Source organism: Ammospiza caudacuta, chromosome 14, assembly GCF_027887145.1.
Source record: "Ammospiza caudacuta isolate bAmmCau1 chromosome 14, bAmmCau1.pri, whole genome shotgun sequence".
NCBI classification, from domain to species: Eukaryota; Metazoa; Chordata; class Aves; order Passeriformes; family Passerellidae; genus Ammospiza; species Ammospiza caudacuta.
Genome location: NC_080606.1, coordinates 1781805 through 1802980, shown reverse-complemented (window position 1 = coordinate 1802980; position 21176 = coordinate 1781805). Strand labels below are relative to the sequence as shown.

Sequence of the window (21176 nt, the reverse complement as noted above, 5' to 3'; positions counted from 1 at the left end):
GCTCCACATCCCAAACCTCAGCCCTGGGCTTCTCCCAGCTGGGAGTGGCCCCAGCAGCACCTGGAATAATAATTCCTATCCAGGAATCACCCAGGTGTTACCCAGGAATTACCCATATATTTATTGTCCAGGAATCACCCAGGTGTCTGTTATCCAGGAATTACCCAGGGATAATACCTTGGCTGCTGCCAGGCACTCAAATTCCCTCTTAACCCCCCTCCAGCCCTCCCTCCCCCTCTTCAGAGCGATACAAATGGCCATTTGCAACCTCCAAAATGATTTATTAGACACCAGGATGACAAAAGGTACTGAAGATGTATTACCAGGGATTACCCAGGAGTTACCCAGGTGTTTGTTATCCAGGAGTTACCCAGGTGTTTGTTATCCAGGAATTACCCAGGTGTTTGTTATCCAGGAATTACCCAGGTGTTACCCAGGAATTACCCAAGTGTTTGTTACCCAGGTGCTACCCAGGTATTTGTTATCCAGGAATCATCCAGGAATTACCCAGGAGTTTCCCAGGAATTACCCAGCAGTCTGTTATCCAGAAATTACCCAGGTGTTTTCCAGGAATCACCCAGGAATTACCCAGGTATTTGTTATCCAGGAATTACCCAGGTGTTTGTTATCCAGGTGTTACCCAGGTATTTATTATCCAGCAGTTACCCAGGTGTTATCCAGGAGTTATCCAGGTGTTTGTTACCCAGGAATCACCCAGGAATTTCCCAGGTATTTGTTATCCAGGAATTACCCAGGTGTTACCCAGGAATTACCCAGGTGTTTGTTATCCAGGAGTTACCCAGGAATTACCCAGATGTTTCTTATCCAGGTGTTATCCAGGTGTTACCCAGGAATTACCCAGATGTTTGTTATCCAGGTGTTATCCAGGTGTTACCCAGGAATTACCCAGGTGTTTGTTACCCAGGAATTACCCAGATGTTTGTTATCCAGGTGTTACTCAGGTGTTTTCCAGGAATTACCCAGGAGTTATGCAGGAATCACCCAGGAGAGGGCAGGGACAGCAGCCCAGCATCCCCTGCCTGCACTGCACATCCCTGCCAGGGCCCTGCTGGTGGAAATTCCTGATTTATTTGGTGCATCCACACACAAAATACAGAGTTAGAAAGGAATGGTGAATCCAGCCATGCTGCTGCTCCTCCATGAGTCATTTCTTGAGGAATTCTGGCAGCCCCAGGGGTTCATCTCTTTCCTTCCACTGCACCTTCCCTTTTGGAAAACAGGATAAAAGGATGGTTTGGGTGGAGAGGAACCTTAAAATCCATCCCATTCCAGCCCTGCCATGGCAGGGACACCTCCCACTGTCCCAGGGTGTCCCAGTGTCCAGCCTGGCCTTGGGCACTGCCAGGGATCCAGGGGCAGCCACAGCTGCCCAGCCCAGAGCCCCCTGCTCCATCCATGGGAGGTTTTGATTATTTATAGGTTTTTATTGATTCATTTTTATTGATTCCCATTCACACTGGATCCCTTCCCTCTCTCCCACAGCTCCAAGACCTGTTGTTGAAAGAGAGGTTTGTATTCCCCTCTCATACCCTCCACAGAAAAGGAAAATAAAATTCCAGGAGAACACTGGAATCCATGAGCTGTTTGCAGCCCAAAGCAGCTCCAATTATCACACCTTTTGTCCAAATTTTGCCCAAATTAAATTGCAGCTTTAGCAATTCTAGCCAGTATTAATGCTAATAATCCAATTAAATGCAAAGTGAGTCTAATTAAGGTAAATGAAGGATTTCACTGGCAGCATTAAGAACATTTAAAATTAGCAAGAAGTGAAAAAGCCTGAGAAACACCCAGGGACTGAGTGTACTCCAGTGCCAGGCCCTTAAAACATAGAAAATTCCCATTTTTAAGGTGTAAATTATTCATCAGGAGCTGGCTGATGGGTCTGGAGTCTGTTCCAGGGCTCCCAGGGAAGTTTTGTACCTGGAATCTCCCTCTTGAGCATCTTTTCATCTCAGCTGAATTTGTCTGCACTCAAATCTCTAACACCTCACTACCCATGACTAAAAAGAATGGGATAAAAGAGGATTTTTCCAGCAGCTGGGCTGTGGGTTCCTCACTCTGAAGCCATCAGAAAACATCTCTTCACTGGCCCATGAACTGGGAGTCAGCTCCTTCCAGCAGCTCTGGCTGCTCCTCAGAAAGCTGGGGAAGTCAGCCTGGACACACCTGTGGCCAGGGGAGTGAGGGACAGAGCTCTCCAGGAGCAAGGGAACACTGAGGAGACACTTGGGTTTAACATAGAAAGGAAAATTTAAATTTAAAAAAAGACCCAGAATAGCACAATTTGCAGAAGACGCCAAGATTTGTACAGTGCCATTGGTTATTTTCCCTTTTCCCCATTAGTTATGTTCCTTTTTGGGTTGTTTTTAACACCCTGCACTCCCCAAACTAGGGGGATCACCCCATTTCTGTTCTGTAGAGGGGATGTAGCTCCACACTCACTTGATTAATTAACATCCTTTAAGTGACTACCCCTTTCCAAGGTGGGGTTCTGAGTTAGCACCCAATAACCAGAGCAGCCACTTCCTTTAAAAAGGCCAAGTGTTTATTTTTGTAGGGAATAAAAATACCTGCAATCCAAGAGAGACTCCATGGGACAAACAGAAAAGACACAATTCTCCTCTAGACAAGATCAGCTTCAAGCAGTGCAGGAACTGAAATGCCCCACAGAGACCCATTTGGGGCTCATTCCCCCCACAAATGTCCCCCAGCAGTGACACAGACACAAACAGCCACAGGGACACTCCCAGCCAGCACCAGACACAGTTTTAGGGACATTCCTACAAGGATCAGGTTGGGGATGCCAAGGAAAATCCAGCCAGAGGATCCAGTGCTGAGTTACTCCAGTAGTTTCTGCTACAATAAATAGATGGAAATACAGAAATGATATAAAAACAAGCCCTTGATCCTGCCCTGCTCCTGCAGCTCCCAGGGGGTCACATTAATTAAAGTCATTAGCAAACCTGCCCTAATGAATGGCCCACCTGGCTGCCTGGTGCCAAGCACAGCCTTTATCACCCCCTGCTTCCTTAGCTAATTAATCAAGTGCTGGGTGATAATTAAACACAAATAGGACATGCACAGCAGGTTCCTCCCCCAGGGAATGGCTGGGTGTGCATGAGGGAAGGATGGAAACCAGAACAGCTGGGAGAGGTCCCTATAAAAACAAGCCCAGCCCAGAGCAGAGGGGTGAGAGGAGAGGAGAACCCTTCTGGAATGTTCCTGGTCACTCCTGGGTACCCAGCACTGCATCCTGCCAGCAAATTCCTCTGAGTGCCCAAGGCCAGGAGCTGAAGGAGCCTCAACAGGAGCTCTTCCCTTTCCAAGGCTGTTCCTGGGGCTGCCTCAGCTTTGGGGGCACCTCTGAGGGCTCTCTGCTCCCAGAGGTGATGGAAACAACACCCCAGGGCTGCTCCACACCAACATTCCCACCTGGAGATCCTGTGGGGCTCTGGGCACCTTCAGCTCCTGCCAAATCCCACTCTGCAGGGCTGGGGAAACTCCTGAAGGTCCCCAGCTCCCTCCAAGCCCAGCCAGGATGGCTCTGGATCAGAGCAGGTGGATTTTTACTCCAAGGAATTCACTTGGAAAGGCAATCACTAAGCACAAGAACAGACCTAAAAGCTTTTACAAACTGCTTTTCCTCACCCCTAAAGAGGCCATGGAGAACTAAAACTATGGACAACCCAATCATTCCCCCTTTTTCCCTGCAGAGCAAACAGCACCAATTGGATTTTCTCTCCCACAGGTGACAACAGCAAAAGAAAACCCCAATTTAAGAATCCACAGAACAAAGTTCACATTGAAGACGTTTCAAATGAAGCTCCACGAGTCCCTCTTGTGCTTCAGAGTAGGAGTTTTAACACAGAGCATGACAGGCCACTACAAGGTTACACCTGGTTGTAGCACAGGAGACACTGGGAAAAGGCAGGAAGGCATGGAATGTCCTGGAGAAACCATGGAATGTCCTGGAGAAACCATGGAAGGTCCTGGTGAGGCCATGGAATGTCCTGGAGAAACCATGGAATGTCTTGGTGAGGCCATGGAATGTCCTGGTGAGGCAGGAGCAGCTCCAGAAAAGGGAGAGTTTTCCACAAACTGCAGCAAATCTGATCCCTCTTCCCTCCCAGTTCTCCCAGTGTCAGGAATCCAAATGGAAAGAACTGCACAGCTCCAAATCAAAGCAGGATTTCTGCTCTCACAAAGCACAGCTGCTCCCTAGGAATCAATCAGTGAAAGGAACTTTCCCCAGCAGCAGCAGCAGATTCCCAACAGCAGTAACAGCTCCTCCACTGCTCCCACACTTCCAGGGAGCAGAGGATGCTCCAGGATGCTCCAGGGGCAGGGAACACACATTTCCTGGGCAGCAGATCCCAGCTGAGCTCAGGACACTGCAGAGCTCTGAGCAGCTGCTCACTTCTGCTCTTCAAACAGCCCAGAGCTGCCACCAAACCCAAAAAGCTTCTCCTTCATTGGTTTTCAAACCATGGGCTTGTGGAAAAAGAGGAAACCCTGGAATCTTTTCCAGCCCCTAAATTCTAGCTCCAGCATGAAAGGCTTTTAATACACTGCAGCCTCTGCCTCACACTCCACACATGAAATCCAAGAGGTTTGAAAGACATAAATTTTTGGGTTTGGCTCTGTTGTGCCAAACCCAAAAATTAAAAGCAACAGATTACTCCAAGCTTACAACACTGAGTAACCTGGTGGTGGTTGTACCCACTTGTAGTAACACTGGAGTTTTGTGGAGACAACTTTTTTAGGAACAAGGAAAGATTATTAAACTCCTACAATGGCAATTCCAAAGGCAAAGCACCATACAAACATTTCCAGGAGCTTTCTGCAAGATGGATTTGTACAGTAATTAACCAATGGCACCTTTAAGTCCTTCAGTAGTCAATCAAAACCCTCTCCAGTTTTAGATCTCTAATGAAAATGAGAGAATTTATTAAAGATATTCAAAGAACTGATGATCCATAGAATAACTGGTCCTAATTAGTGCCTGTCTTGGCTTATGCCCCATTTTCTCTCAGATTTGGGGATGGATGTTGCCCATTGCCCCTGGAAAGAAAAGACAGGGCTGATCCATCACTCACACCTGGGTATTTCCAGTGTTCCATTTTTAATCAATCACTCTTGCAGCTCCCACTTCTTCTTTAACAACTTTATTTAAGTGTGACAAACCCTCAATACTAAAAATCTTCCTCTTTGCCATTCCAGGCAGTGGCAAAACTCTGTGCTCTCTTTTTCCCCAGATCTTTCATGTGCTTTATAAAATGGGTATTTTCTTACCCAGAACAGCCACTCAGGGAGGTTTGGGCTGGGTTTTGGACACTGGATCCACCCAGTGATTTCACCAAGGGTTAAAAGCGCACGAGCAGAGTTATTGCGCTTTCTGCTGTTACAATGGAATGTTTCTGCTTTCACTGGAGATTGGGAAGGCTCAAATATTTTCACTTGGCTTCCAAACTTTTTATAAAAGAGCAAATCTGATTTGAAAACTTAATGGCAGCACCTAACTGAAACAACAGCTTGAGAAGAGGAAAGAGCAGCATCCTGAACAGAGCTGCACAGGGGGATTCAGTGCAATCCAGCACAGAACAAGGACAGTGGCACAGCTTTCCTGGGGAGGGGAACCCTCCAGGCTCCCAAGGCCTCACCACCATCTCAGAAATGTCCTCAGGCCTTGACCTTGATAAGCAGCAGCACCCTGAGCTTATCAGGAACACTGGCTGCTCCCAGGGCTGGAGTACAAACTCCTGGGTTTAGCCACCAGCCCTGCAATCTGATTTTTCTTGCCTGAATAACAAGGCAAGTGGAACATTTTTGTTACTGACCTTTCAAAGGAAGGTATTGACCCAAATTGCAGCCAGGCTGGGAAGTGACTCTGATAAAAGCAGCTCTCTATAAACAGGGAACTGAATTGTCCCCAGGGATACACCTGGACCTGGTCCTTGGGGCTGTGCCAGAGCCAAAGCACTGGCAATGCTGCTCTCCTGGACTATGGAGTACTTTGGATTTGTGAGTTCAGCCTCTAAGGGAGCTCCTGTTGTGCTTACAGGGAATTCCACATAAACCCCTTGTTCAATTCCTTACCTGCTGATTCACTGCTGTTGAGTTCAAGTGCTGCTAGTGATTCTCTGATTCCAGGAAACCTTTAGGCCTGAACTGCTGATAATTCCAGGGCTCAGTCTGGGAGGATGCTCCACTCTGAACCCTGTGACTCAACAGGAGAATCTCCCTCATTTTATTTCATTCCATTTCATCCTGACCCTTTTCCATCCCCAGCCTCCATGCTGGTTGATTGTAGTTTTAGATTGCCTGATTTTCTATTTTAGTTTTTTCTCTGTGTGCTTTAACCATTTAATAAGTTACAGAGTGAAACTTGCTAATGAATTTGGTCACACTTTTTTATATCAAACCTGCTTTTGCTGATGCCTCTCCCAAGGATTCTTTGGGTGACCTTCAAGCACTCATTTGTGACCCCCAATCCCTGGGAGAGAAGTCCTTGCTTCTGTTTCTTCCCAAGTTCACTGCCATGAGAGATACTGTTCATGAGACAGACAAAACATCCCTAAAGTTGCTGGAATCTGAACATTCCCTAGAATCACTCAGCAAGTGATTTTATCATTTCAGGCCCCATTTCAATACCAGAACACAGCCCCATCTGTAACTGCTGTCTCATCAATGATTCCACCTTGGAACAGAGTTACTCTCTTGCTTCAGTTTAACCAAGATCATAAAATAAGAGAGAAAAATTCCACATAAATGTTCTGCTGCCTTTCCTCATTTCCAATCCTCCCTCTTATCACAAATCCATGTGTTATGGGCTGGCCCTGCACTCCCATCAATAAAGGAGCTCCATAAAAGCTGCTGAACTCAGAAGAACAGCAAAAACCCCGGAGAAACTGCAGCAGAAGAAAACCTCTCACAAACACTGACTACAGACAGGACCAAGAGCACACTGCAAACTCCAGCACCAAACCTGCAGTGGCCTGGCTGGACATGGACACAGTCTCAGAGAAGGCACAGGGGGTTTGGTTTTGTGTAACAAATATGCATAGGAAACAAAACATGAATCAGCTCTGCTACAAGGCAAGGGTCCATGCAGAGATTCATTCACAGCTAAGAAAGGTTGGGGGGTTTTATCATTTGAAGACAGACTGAAATTTTTTCTTGTTTTAAGATGACCTTGGACCACCACTGAGAACAGAGGGATTTGCATCCTTCCTCCTGCAGTTACTGCCCAGCTCCTCATGGAATTGGCAAGATTTCTTCCAGCCTCAAACAGCAGAGCTCATAGGCAGCCCTAACCCTCAGAAAAGCCAAGTTCCCAGGGATGCCAGGCAGGCTCCTGGCAGCTCTGCATCACCTGAGCTGCAGGAGGTGTCCCCCAGCAGCTGCTCCCCAGCCCTGCACACCCCTACTCACACTCAGCTGCAAATGGGGGCTGCAGCAGCTCCCCAGAGCTTCTCCCAGCAGCTCCCAGAGCTCATTCCTGGTGCTGAGCCTGCCCATCCTCCCTGCAGGCTCCGGGATCCTGGGGCTGGGCTGGGCTCTCCTTGTGCTTCTGCTGCCCCAGGGAGGGGCCATTGCTCAGCACAGGGGCTGCTCCCTCTGCACAGTCCTGAGGAGGAGTTGGGGCTTTGGCAGCAGCAGCTCCTGCCTTGGGTGAGGTGCAGCCTTTGCTGGCCAAGGGGCTGTCCAGGATAGGGAGTTTCTGCACAAATAAAAAGGCACAAAAACAAATAATTAATACCTAGATGCCAGAGAGGGACAAAAACCAGGTGTCAATATAACAACAGCCCTGTGGCAGTGCCTCTTTTCCAGGTCTGAAGTAGCTGGACACAAATCCTCAAATGCCTGACACAAACATCAGGATCTGTGTCCAGATATTCCTGCCATGTCTTACACAAACATCAGTGTTTAACCAATAAAGCTGAATAAAGCTGAACATTTCAGTATTCACATCACCCCAGCAAAGGGCACTGATGTTCTTCTCACTGGTGTATTTTAAAAACTGTATTTTGATTTGTTTGGGGGTGTTTTGGGGATTTTATCACACAGAGGTTTTCACTGAACCCTCATTTCCACCCAGCTGGGGTTTGATTCCTCTGCCATTTCCACTGGCCTGGTGTCAGCATCTCCTGCCCTCAGCCCAAGGATTCTGCAGTGCCCTGGAGAACAGGCAGAGAACAAAGCTCCAGGAGCCTGAAACAGCACAAGCATCACTCATTGTCATGGAGCTCTCAATAACAGACAAGGCACAGGGAGTACCCATGTTGGGAGCCAAGTAAGGAAGGCATTACTCTGAAATGATCTGACTTGGATCCTGGCCCCACAACAGTGCATGGCAAAAAAACCCACAACAAAACGACTCCACTCACATTTTTAAACTAAAATTTTAACAGGATTCTTTTTCCTAGCAGAGATATGAAGAGATGTCTTTGGTTACATTATTTTAAGACCTGTTTAATAAATTTGCATGAATTTGCAGTATATTTATCTGATTTGATTTTATGTGATGGGAAATGAGGAAATAAATGCCAATATTTAAATATTTACATTTAATCTACAAGTCTAATTTCATACAATATATATATGTTTATAATATATAGCATATTTAATGGCCAAGACTTATATATTTATATTGCATTATTACAGTATATATATATTTATACAATATCTTTATATATTTCTAGCATATATGTATAATTGATATATTTAATGGCCAATATTTATAAATTTATATTATATATTATACATACATGCAAAAATTTTTAGCATAGATTTATATTATATATTTCTATCATATATGTATAATGTATAATTTATATATCTGATGGCAAATACTTATATATTTATATTTATATGTATAATTTTATAATAGATATTTATATTATATATGTATAATACATATTTATATAATACATGTGTAATTTATACATTTAATGGCCAGTATTTATATATTTGTATATTTGTATATTTATATAATATGCTTTATACAATACATTCATAATATATAATATAAATATATAATTAAAATATATTTATATATAATACATGTACAATTTAGCTATTTAATGGCCAATATTTATATATTTATGTTATATATATCGTTTTACACAGTATATTTATTTAATATACTTTCATTCTATAGTTATATTATATATATATTATAATACATGTACAATTTAGCTATTTAATGGCCAACATTTATATATTTATATTATATATAGTTTTATACAGTATATTTATTTAATATACTTTCATTCAATATTTACATTATATATATTTATGTATAATATATATTTATATATTACATGTACAATTTATTTAATGGCTAATGTTTCTATATTTATATTATATATAGTTTTATACAGTATATTTATTTAATATACTTTCATTCTATGGTTATATTATATATAAAATGTATTTATATAATACATGTACAATTTATCTATTTAATGGCCAATATTTACATATTTATATTATATATAGTTTTATACTGTATATTTAATATACTTTCATTCTATAGTTATATTATATATATATTATAATACATGTACAATTTATCTATTTAATGGCCAATATTTGTCTATTTATATTACATAAAATATGTATATGTATAATTTTATACCGTATATTTAATATATTTTCATTACATATGTATATGATATATATTCATATATCATATATATAATATATTTATATAATACATGTACAATTTATCTATTTAATGGCCAATGTTTCTATATTTATATTATATATATTTTTATACAGTATATTTATTTAATATACTTTCACTCTATTTTTATATTATATATATTCATGTATAATATGTATTTATATATTACATGTACAATTCCTATATTTAATGGCCAATATTTATATATTTATGTTATATATATTGTTTTATACAGTATATTTATTTAATATACTTTCATTCTATAGTTATATTATATATAAAATGTATTTATATAATACATGTACAATTTATCTATTTAATGGCCAATGTTTCTATATTTATATTATATATAGTTTTATACAGTATATTTATTTAATATACTTTCACTCTATTTTTATATTATATATATTTATGTATAATATATATTTATATATTACATGTACAATTTTGCTATTTAATGGCCAATATTTCTACATTTATGTTATATATATCGTTTTATACAGTATATTTATTTAATATACTTTCATTCTATAGTTATATTATATATATATTATAATACATGTACCATTTAGCTATTTAATGGCCAAAATTTGTCTATTTATATTACATAAAATATGTATATGTATAATTTTATACCGAATATTTAATATATTTTCATTACATATGTATATGATATATATTCATATATCATATATATAATATATTTATATAATACATGTACAATTTATCTGTTTAATGGCCAACATTTATATATTTATATTATAGTTTTATACAGTATATTTATTTAATATACTTTCATTCAATATTTACATTATATATATTTATGTATAATATATATATTATAATACATGTACAATTTAGCTATTTAATGGCCAATATTTGTCTATTTATATTACATAAAATATGTATATGTATAATTTTATACCGTATATTTATTTAATATATTTTCATTACATATGTATATGATATATATTCATATATCATATATATAATATATTTATATAATACATGTACCATATTTATATAATACATGTACAATTTATCTATTTAATGGCCAATATTTCTACATTAATATTATATATACTTTTATCCAGTATATTTATTTAATATACTTCCGCTCTATATTTATATTACATATATTTATGTATAATATATCTTTATATATTACATGTACAATTTCTCTAATGAACGGCCCATATTTCTATATTTCCATTACAATATTTCCATGCTAAGGCCAACACCACTCCCAGTTCACCCTTTCAGCGCCGGCTGTGCCCCCTTGGCTCACGCTCTCCAGCTGCGCCGCGCTCTCCTCCAGGCTGACGCTGTGCCTCAGGCAGCTCAGCAGCTGCTCCAGCACGCTCTGCTTGGGCTGCATGCCCTTGTCAAAGCGGTTGTACATCCCACACCAGAACCTAAAACCAGCCAGAAACAGCACTTAGGGGCTCAGCTGGGCATCGCTGCCAACAAACAGATGCTGGGTATTATTTATAACAAATCAAGATTAGGAATTCATTTGAAAACCTGCCACGGCATTGGATTATTAAATTCGGTAGCAATGGGCAACTTTTCTTCAAGTTAAAAAATCTGGCAGTAAATATTAGAATAGGATGAAAATGCTTTTATTTTAATAGCAGATTTATTGGAAGCTTGGGCATCTTATCTTCCACTCCCTAGTTTGCCCTGATGCCTCAGGGTTTAGCTTTTCTATTTTTCACATTCTGTGCTGCTTTGGTGTGAGGGTCTGGGCTTCATATTAAGGGATGGTGAGCTCTGTGCACAGAGCAGGGAGCATTCCTGCATTCCTGCTCCAGCTGGGGACCAAGGACAAATGATCCAAATCTCAGCCCAAGAGCACAAACACCCTGGGCTGAGAGAGAAAAACAAGCAGGATGGGACTGCATGGGCTAAAGCTGGAATGGGACAGTGAACTGCAATATGGAAATGGAGCAGAACTGATCACAGTGAGAGACCCTGTGACCAGTTGTGCATTTTGTGACCATTTTGGTTCATCTTGGGTGCAGCCCTGGCTGGGCTCTTGTGCTGCCCAAGGTGGATCCATTGAGGCCTTTTAATAAATCCCTGCTTTATTCTGTGCTCTGTGTAGTCTCTGTTCTAGGCCAGCCTTCACAAGGCATCAGCCCAACCTCCCAACTTTCATTTGCACACGCAGCACTTAAAATCTCATTTTCATCTCCCTCTCTCTCAGCAGGGCCCAGGAGTGAGGCAGAAACAAAGCCTGGGGAAAATCCTGAACTGGGCACCAAAATTCTTGCTTGAAAGACTTCCTTAATATACATTAAAAAGGAGGAAAAGAGGAACTGTTTCACACTTCAGTGTGACAGAGCAAGCAGTCAGGGGGTGCATGTGGTTCTGTCTGAAGTTCTGCTTTTCTTTGCCTTTCCCCACCCTCTTTTCTCAACACCAAATTACAAGTATTATTTTAAATTACAGCATCTGGATTTATTTTACCTTTGCACTGCTCCTCTTAGCTTATGCCTGAGGAATGGAGGGGAAAGGTAAAACAAACCAAGCTAATCAGGGCAAATTTATTTGATTTACCATGACTTCTTAATGAAAGAAATGTCCCCCTCCTTCCCCTTCTTAGCTCAGCCACTTACTGGAAACTGAAAGGTAGAGTGTTTGGTTGAAGCTCTTTGTAAGCTGTAAATCCTCTGTACAAAGGATTTCTCAACTCCTGCTTCCTCTGCAAGAGGAAAGGCCACAGGGAATGGGTCTTCTCAAAGATTCTGGCAAGTACAAAGAACATCTGATCACTAAAAAAAGCAGCAAGTGGATTAATAATTGCAACTGTTGGGAGCAGAATTAGATTAAGGGAGCTAAGAATTGTTTTTATGCTGGATCTGATTGATTTCATAAACACAGGATATTAAAATGGACACTCAGGGATATCTGCAAGTTTTTGTTGTGCTCCAAAGCAAAACACCTTTTTAGGGATATAATTTTTTTTTTTTTCTCCCATAGGTTAAGGGTAACACTGCCTTGATAAATGGTTATGATCCACAATCTCCAATCCATAAAGCACACCCCTCTGCAGCCATTCCAGGGGATGTGTGGCCTCCAGGAGCCCCCAGCTCACCTGAGCTCCTCCCTGTCCCTGTGGCAGGTGCCCAGGAAGTTGCCAAACTGGCAGGAATAGACGTGGTCATGGATCTCCAGCAGGAAGCGCTCGCTGAACTCGAAGGAGCAGGGGAACTGCTGCATCAGCTGCCACACACACTCCACAAACTGTGTGAACACAGGGGACACCTCCTTGGGGTCCCCATCCAGGTGGCCACACCTACAGAGGTGCAAAAAGCAGAATAAATCTTCTGTCACCCACCACAAAACATCCCCTTGCCATCCTTCTGTCATCCATCCAAATCAACCCCTTTTCTTCCAGGTCAGGTTTATGTTTTGATCTTGGGAAAGTGGCTGGGATGCTCTCCCAGGGATTTACCAGGAGCATTACCAGGTCTGGCTGGAGCACTATGGAGGGGACAGAGTGGGGTGACTGTCCCTAGAAATGCTCAACAGATGTGTGGATGTGGCATGTGGGGACGAGGGTTAGTGCTGGTGCTGGGTGCTGGCTGAACTTCATGATCTTGGAAGTCTTTTCCAGCCTGCATGGTCCTGTGATTCCATGATTAGCACTCCTCAAATAACAGAATTTTGCAGGCAGGAAAACACCCAGAATTCAATCCATGATTTTGTAAAGCAATAAAAACACAGTGATGAAATAACTTAGCAGTTATTATAACTTAGCCTTAGCAGACCCTGGCTCTGTGTCACCATTCCAATGTTTTCCCAACATTTTCTCCTTTCAATTTCAATTTTTCATGGGATCCCCTAAACCTGCAGACAGTTTTGGTTTCACTCCCCCATCCCAGAGGAATGTGCCCCTCTCACCTGTGTGAGAACTTGTGGCCCATTGCAATCCACTCCTTTTCTATCAGGACCTGCAGGTTCAAAGCAGGGATTAAGAAAAGAGCATTAATTTGGTTAAAAAAGCAAAATGAAACCTTTGATGTTAAAGCCTAAAAAGCTGACAACCTGCTGACCCTATTGCTATGAATATATCCCCAGAAATCAATGGGAACAGCAATTGTGATTTATAGATTATCCAGTTACCAAGGCAATGGCCCTGCTGGAATCAGAACTCATTTCAAAACTATCATTTTGAGGGAGTTTCTAAGTTGTTAAAATCATAATATATAAATATATTGAGCTCAAAGAATTAACAGCTTAATATTACACTGTGCTATTTAATTTAGAAAAGAGTGTTGTAATATTCAGCAAAATAAATCAGCAAGTGGAGTTCAACAAATGTTTAACAGACAAAAAGAAATACATGAAATACAGCTGTGTAATGAGGAGTTCAGGATGAAATCAGAACAACTATGTGGCATTTTTTAAATAGATGCCTGTAGTTCTAGAAAATAATAACTGTTATTATCTGTTTTCCTTAAAATAAGATAAAAGAATCTGTTTTCCTTACAGATGTCTCACAAGGAACCACCTGACTAAAGCTGCATCCATCATTACTTTGCTGGATCATATTTAAAGATAATTCCTGCTATCATGATCCAGATTAAGAGGAGGAAGGGAGAAACTCACAACAGAGTTCTTAGAAAACTTCATTTAAATTGCTTTTTGAATTTTTCCATTCCTTGCACTGCTGATGAATTAATTCAGGAATAAGCCCATGTCAGGGGACTTATGCCCACAAACCATGAGGACAGACAGGGATGTGTCTGTGTCACTGCTCAGCTCCTGAGTGAAATCCTGCTCTCAGTTCATGCAGGATTGTTCAGGGACAAAACCCAGGCAGATGTTTCATGTGCTGATGGAATTTAACTGTTAAAAGACTGCAGTATAATCCAGAAATAAAAATAGAAACAATAAAACCAGCCTGGAGTGCAAAGAAACAGTCCTGGCACTGGAAAAGGCAAAATCTGCATTGTTCTGATTTCAGGGATTCCTTCAAGGAGCTCTCCTGAGACAGAGCAGCTCCTCAGGTATTTAACCAGAGATGAATGGAAAGAAACATCACAGACTGCCCTGAATTCAGGCAGGGATGGCTGTAAATTAAGAAAAAGCCTGCACTAGAAGCAAACAGCCAAAAGAAAACTAAATGGCTTTAAAAAAGGTGTGAAATGATGGAGATGTGACTGATGGACAGGGCTGAGTTCACCCAATTTCAAATCCCAGCAGATAAGAGACCTGCAGGACAAACTCCTTCAGCACTTTTTGGTGGATTGCTGCCAGAGCTGCATCCTTTGCTGAGATGTCTCATTAGTGGCTCCCATGTAGACATTGCAGGAAACAAGGATTTGGGAATTGTCAATCAGCTGCTGCCGTGCTGCTCACAGCAATTCCAGCTCATTACAGAACCAAAGCTGCTTCATGTAGGTCACCCATACTTGTCCCAGGAAATGGCCCGAGCCCTTCCCCAGGGCCTGCTGGCTCTGGAACTGCAGCATGTCCTTACCATGAAGCCTTTGAAGGTCCTGTAGAAGGGGTCCAGCAGGAGGCTGGCCAGGGAGCAGACCTGGGCCGTGCGGTCCCAGCCGTCGGAGCAGTGCACCAGCACGCTGGCCCTCTCCTCCCTCACAGCCTGCAGGGACACAGCACAGGGCTCAGGGAAAGGCTGTTCCCCACCTGCACCACCCCAAGTCCCGGGGCAATGGGGGCCATCTCTCCTCTGGCCTGTGGAAATGCACCTGTCCATCAAGAGAAGCCCCACCTACAGCCAAGTGCTGCAGCAGGCTGGTAAAAAACAGCCCCTGTTGTCACAGACACATTTTATGAAAAATCCTTTCTTTAGGATTTTTCATCCTGAGAAGCTGGGAGGCCTCAGGAACAAAATGTAAACAATGATTATCTGCTGCTGTGAAATGCAACAGGTGCATCTGGGATTGGTCTCATGTGGGTGTTTCTGATTAATGGCCAATCACAGTCAGCTGGCTCAGACTCTGTCCCAGACACAAACCTTTGTTATTCATCGCTTGTTATTCTATTCTTAGCCAGCCTTCTGATGAAATCCTTTCTTCTATTCTTTTAGTATAGTTTTACTATAATATATATAATAAAATAATAAATCAGCCTTCTGAAATATGGAGTCAGATCCTTGTCTCTTCCCTCATCCTCAAACCCCTGCGAACACTGACACACCCTGTGATCTCTGGAAGGCCAAGGATTCCCAGGCTCTTCCCTCTGAGGAAAAAATTTGGTGGACAAGTAAAAAACAGTTGGACACCCAGGGATTAGAACTTCAAGTTAAATTAGAAGAGTTGATGCCAGCTTCCCCCTATCCCATCACCTTCTGCCACTTAGGGCAGGAGAAAAACAAAAGTTTCTTGCTGCTGATGTGGGCAAATTGTGAGATAACCAACATTTACTACTCACTCCTCTCACCACATACTTCCTGCACACCCTGTACTACTCCTGAGTGATTTCCTTCCTTCTGCCTGACCTGCAAAGCCACCAGCTCTGCAGAAATGAGGACTGTGTTGAACAATCAAAATTAGTGTCCACATCAAACCAGGAGAAAACAAATCAGTCAAAACAATCCCTCAATTCAAGCAGAGCAGTGGGTGTATAATGAGCACAGGGTTAGTTGTTTGCACTGCTATATATAAAGGTCTATAAAGGTAATTTATTCACATTTTGTGATCTTATGTTTCACGTGAGAGCTAAGAAAGTCCTGACACATGGCACAGGACCTGTATTTGCCCAGCAGCTGCACAACCCAACATTTTTGGAGAGATTAAACCAACCTGAACAACACCTTCTCCTCAGAGCCACCTTCCCAGCCCTGCAGCAGTGCCCAGCAGAGCAGGAGGCATTCTGGTGAGCAGCTTTACCTTGGCCAGGAAGACACCTGCATCCATGACAGCCTTGATGTGCCGTAACCAGCCCGAGTTCTCCAGCCCCGTCAGGAAATCGCTCATGGAGGGAGACTTCATCTCACACACTGGGAGCACACACAGAGTCAGAACAGCATCCCCTGCACTCCTCACCATGCCCCTGAATATTTAAAGTGCTTGCAACAATATCCTGTCTAAAGGACACACTAACTGTTGTGTATCTAAAATTCATAACAAAAAAATCGCTGGTTTTGTGAGAACCGGCGATTCTCACAAATTTGAGGCTCTGCAAATCTCCTCCTGCTCTTTGTTTAAAGGGTAACTCATTATTTATTCAGCTGTGGTTTTTCCAGCAAAGAGCTGTTGCTTCACTCTACATCACCATCACATCTACCACCACTCACTGACTTGCCAAAGATTTGAAGTTATTTCTCTCTAATTTAGAGGCAGAAATAACAAATCTAACCTTGAAGGCAACTCAGCTGCTCTAATGAAACCCAGCAGAAAAAACACTTGGAGTAATAAAGTTCAGAACACTCCACAAGCCCCAGTGAATGAGATTTTATCACTGCTGGAGAAGAACATGGGAGCAAACAAGTTTTTATTCTGCCTCTTCTCCCAGCACACAATAAATCTGTCAGGAAGAGGCAACTGAGGACTCAGAGTTGTGATCAGGCCACTCTTCTGGGGGGGGAACAGCCCCATTTGTGTTCAAGGTCACCATGGATCCTGCAGGGCCACCTGGGAACACCAATTACCCAACTATTTTGGAAAAAAGATGAGCATTATGGTGCTTACTAAAATATTAAACTCCTATTTTGGAGGATTGGAATTGCACAATTGTCCAAAATTCTATCAATGAAACTCTGGGCCTCATTACCCTCTCAATTCCCAATCTCAGGTGACTCTTTTGCTGTGCTTTGCATTCCTCCCTATGATCACAATGAGCTTAATTACTCTGCATTTTCATATATTTATATATTAAAACATTAATTTAATACATTTTAAAGGAGTTTGGTTAAAAGGAATCAGAAATAAATGAAAAGTCAGAATGAAGTATGTATGAGACTCAAGTCTTTGGAAGATCATGCATCTCAACTCAGAAATACTGTCAATAATCCAAATATAGCAAACCCCAAAAAGCATTTCTGAACAACCTCTGTTGGTTTTCCTTCAATAAGTCATGAAGCAGCAATGAGACTGGCTTAGCTGTAAAATGTAATATTTCTCTAACCTTTTTCTATTAATTTAGCACATTCATCAAGGAATGCTTTTAGTGTAAGTTGCTATTTTTGAACCACTATAAAACCAAGTACAAAGAAAATGTCAAGCAGGAAAGCATTTTAACAGCATTAACACTTTCAGCCACCTGAATGCAGCAAACAAAACAAGATGCTGACTTTGCTTCCATCAGAACAGGTTTGTGCACAGAATATTTGGATGTTTGGCAGGAAGTTCTGTCCAGAGGGGTAAGAAAGACAAAGCCCTCCAGGGCTGTACCCACCTTCCAGCAGTTTCTGCAGGCTGCTCCTCATCACATGGATGTTCTCTATGCCAATGAATTTAAAACGAATGTTTTCATAATTATCTTCATTCTCATAGCCCTTCCCAGCAGCTCTGTTGGCCATGGCATTCAACTGGCAAATTCAAGGAGCAGAAAAGAAAGAAAATCACAACAAAATTCAGAGAGGCTGTTTTGCAAGTTCTTTTTCTTTTTTTTTTAATTTTTTTTTTTTGTTTAAATCTCCCAGAAAAGTTCTGGACAAAGCTGTTACTCAGCTGTACTTCCCCAACTCCCAGACAGTTCTTTCAGCTGTTTCATTAAAATTACTGCAGTTCATTAGTCAGAGGCTCATTAAAGCCCTGCTTAGGGTAGTATAAACACCCAGTTTCTGCTATCAGAGACACTAAACCTGCCCTGAGTTTATCTAGGGAAATTCAGAGACAGGCACAGGAAAGCAGAACTTGGAAAGCAATTTTTAACATTTTTACAAACATGGTATAGAAATAGCAAGGGAATTCCCAATTTTCAGACATACATGCACAGAGAAAATGAAACCACCTGAGGGAAACACAGAAACACTGAAGTTGAGCAGAAAGAACAGAGCAACTGCAAGACAGAAGCAGAAAGGAAATCAGTTGCTTTAACATTCCCCAAAGCAGCTCAAGAGCTACCAGGACATCTCTGGTGGGGACACAAAACAGAGCAGCTCAACCCCTCCTTATCAATTTGGGCAGCTTTTGGGAGAGAAGAGTCAGATGTGGTGCAGCCACCTTTAGAACTGTGAAATAACCCCAGTGCCTCAGTTCTGCCAGAGTGGGACAGGATGGCTTACAAGAAGTGCCACCAATTATAAATTCTCCCCTTGTCACCAAATGCTTTAGCACAAATTGCCACCAGGGATGGATTTCAGTGGCACATCCCTGCCACTGGCAGCTGTCTGTCCCAGAAGAAATGCACATATCATGGCAGAACAGGGATCTCCAGGGAATGTCACACTAAAAACCAAAATACACACTGGAGCAAGGCGGGAAACACTCCTTGTTTCCCCAAAAATACACTTTTTTTCTTGCCCTTGCCACAGTTTAACTAATCTTGTAGTTTATATGAAATAACTGCAAGATCTGAACAGTGAAGCAGGTTCTCAGAAAGCTCCATTTTCAAATAATCGAAATCTTTGCATTTAAATAACTGTAAGCTATGAAACCCTTGTGTTCTAATTGGCTTCTAACAACACTTCTAATCCATATGTTTACAGGAGAATCATTGCAATTGGTTTCTAAACTCAGTTTCTCAAGATGACAGTCATTAAAATTTTCATTTTGCAAGTATTTCCTTTCAAATAAACCCTCAGCTCTCAAGCTCTAGCCCCAAATCGTGGGGCTGGGTTGTATTAAGCTCCATCGTGAGTCTTATTTTTAAAAGGAAAGAAAAGGGGAGGGATTGCTTTTCACAGCTGCACTTCCTCCCAGATCTGCCAGTAAAAGCACTTCAGCCTTGTGGAACTGAATCCTGAGGCTTCTCTCCAACTCCACTTCCAGTTCTCTCCTTTATCCTTTAGGACTCTGCAGGAGAATGCTTCACTGTCCCAGCCAGGTTCACAACTGCCAGCTCCATCAGGTCATCCTGAACACAAACCTGTCAGGAGCCAGGACATTGCTGTGGCTGCCCTGGAGGATTCCAGATCCTGGCAGGGGCTCAGAGACCTTGGCACAGAGTCAAAGACACCTGTACCTTCGATTTTAGCCCATTACCAACTTTGTGCGAAGAGTTACAAGCCACAAGAGTTTGAGTAGAATGATGGTGAATTTATCACAGAGGGAAAATGTAGAATTTTGGGGTTTTTAGAATGGGGGTTCAGGAAGCAAGATGGAAGAATCTGGGTGTGTCCAGTCTGTCTCCTTCTTCTTCTTGGCCTCCATCTTCTGCTGGGATGGTGGCACTTTTGGATTGGTTTAGAGTAGAGACAGACTGTCTAACACAGGTGATAGGTATTGGGAAATTATTGTAAATAATGTTCAGGTAGTTTTTAGGACAAAAAAATAACACCACCCCCAAGGGCAGTCAGTGTCCCTCAACCCAACCTGCCAGACAGACCTCAGAGGATCAGACAGACAATGAATTAGATAAGAGAAAATAAACAGCCTTGGGAACAAGACCCAAGGAATCCTGTCTTCTTCTTCAGTCTCAGGGCTGGGAAAAAGAGACTTTCTAACACCTTGGGGTCATCTCAACACAAGAGACCTCGTCAAACCTCAAACCCAGGATACTCCCAGAGGCAAAAATCCTCAGGATCAACTTCACATTCCATTTGTACACTCTGGACCAGGAGCCCAATCCCACATTCCTCTGCAGGACTGACTGATCCAGAATGGTGACAGAATGACTGGAAACAGCACTGCACGTTCACACAAGAGATTCAAAAGCAGCCCAGAGCCCGTGGAGGTACCTTTGGCCTCGTGTCTACAACATACATGAAGGGGCAGCCGGGGTTGGCCTCTCGGATGGCCTGGAGCATCTGCTCGTCCTCCAGGCAGCGCGCGCTGAACCCGGCCAGGGGCTGGCTGCAGCGGCACAGGGCAGCCTGCAACACACACAGACAGACACACAGACACAGGGTCAGCCTGCTGCCAGTGCCCTGCTCCTGCCCCAGTGCCCCTGGGCTCAGCTTCAGCCTCTGCTCCTGCCCCAGTGCCCCTGGGCTCAGCTTCAGCCTCTGCTCCTGCCCCAGTGCCCCTGGGCTCAGCTTCAGCCTCCCCTCCTGCCCCTGGGCTCAGCTTCAGCCTCCCCTCCTGCCCCTGGGCTCAGCTTCAGCCTCCCCTCCTGCCCCTGGGCTCACAGCTTCAACCTCTCCTCCTGCCCCACAGCCCTCAGAGTCGCGGGACACACACTGGGAGATTCCACAAAGTGACAAATTCAGGGAACTTGCAGTAGTGAGGGTGAGGAGGTTCCACCTGCTCTGCCTGATGGTCACCACCCCAAATGTCAGCAGTTCATGGAATCCCAGAATGATTGGGTGGAAAGGACCTTCAAAATATCTCATTCTGCCCCCTGCCATGGGCAAGGACACCTTCCACTATCCCCAGGTGCTCCAGCC

At 42.5% G+C, this 21176-nt stretch overlaps 1 protein-coding gene across 1 annotated transcript in view; it reads right to left on the bottom strand.

The window, feature by feature from the left end:
- Positions 1-7525: 7525 nt before the first annotated feature.
- MTMR8 (myotubularin related protein 8) overlaps positions 7526-21176 on the bottom strand; it is a gene marked incomplete at its 3' end in the record, with an annotated part of 59777 nt that continues 46126 nt past the window's right edge. The window contains exons 6-14 of the mRNA XM_058814059.1: positions 20529-20663; positions 18083-18215; positions 16576-16685; positions 15201-15326; positions 13619-13668; positions 12810-13010; positions 12331-12459; positions 10965-11124; positions 7526-7741 (exon numbers count right to left, since the gene is read on the bottom strand). Coding sequence (XP_058670042.1) covers positions 7526-7741; positions 10965-11124; positions 12331-12459; positions 12810-13010; positions 13619-13668; positions 15201-15326; positions 16576-16685; positions 18083-18215; positions 20529-20663 — 1260 coding nt within the window. The remainder of the gene's footprint in view (positions 7742-10964; positions 11125-12330; positions 12460-12809; positions 13011-13618; positions 13669-15200; positions 15327-16575; positions 16686-18082; positions 18216-20528; positions 20664-21176) is intronic.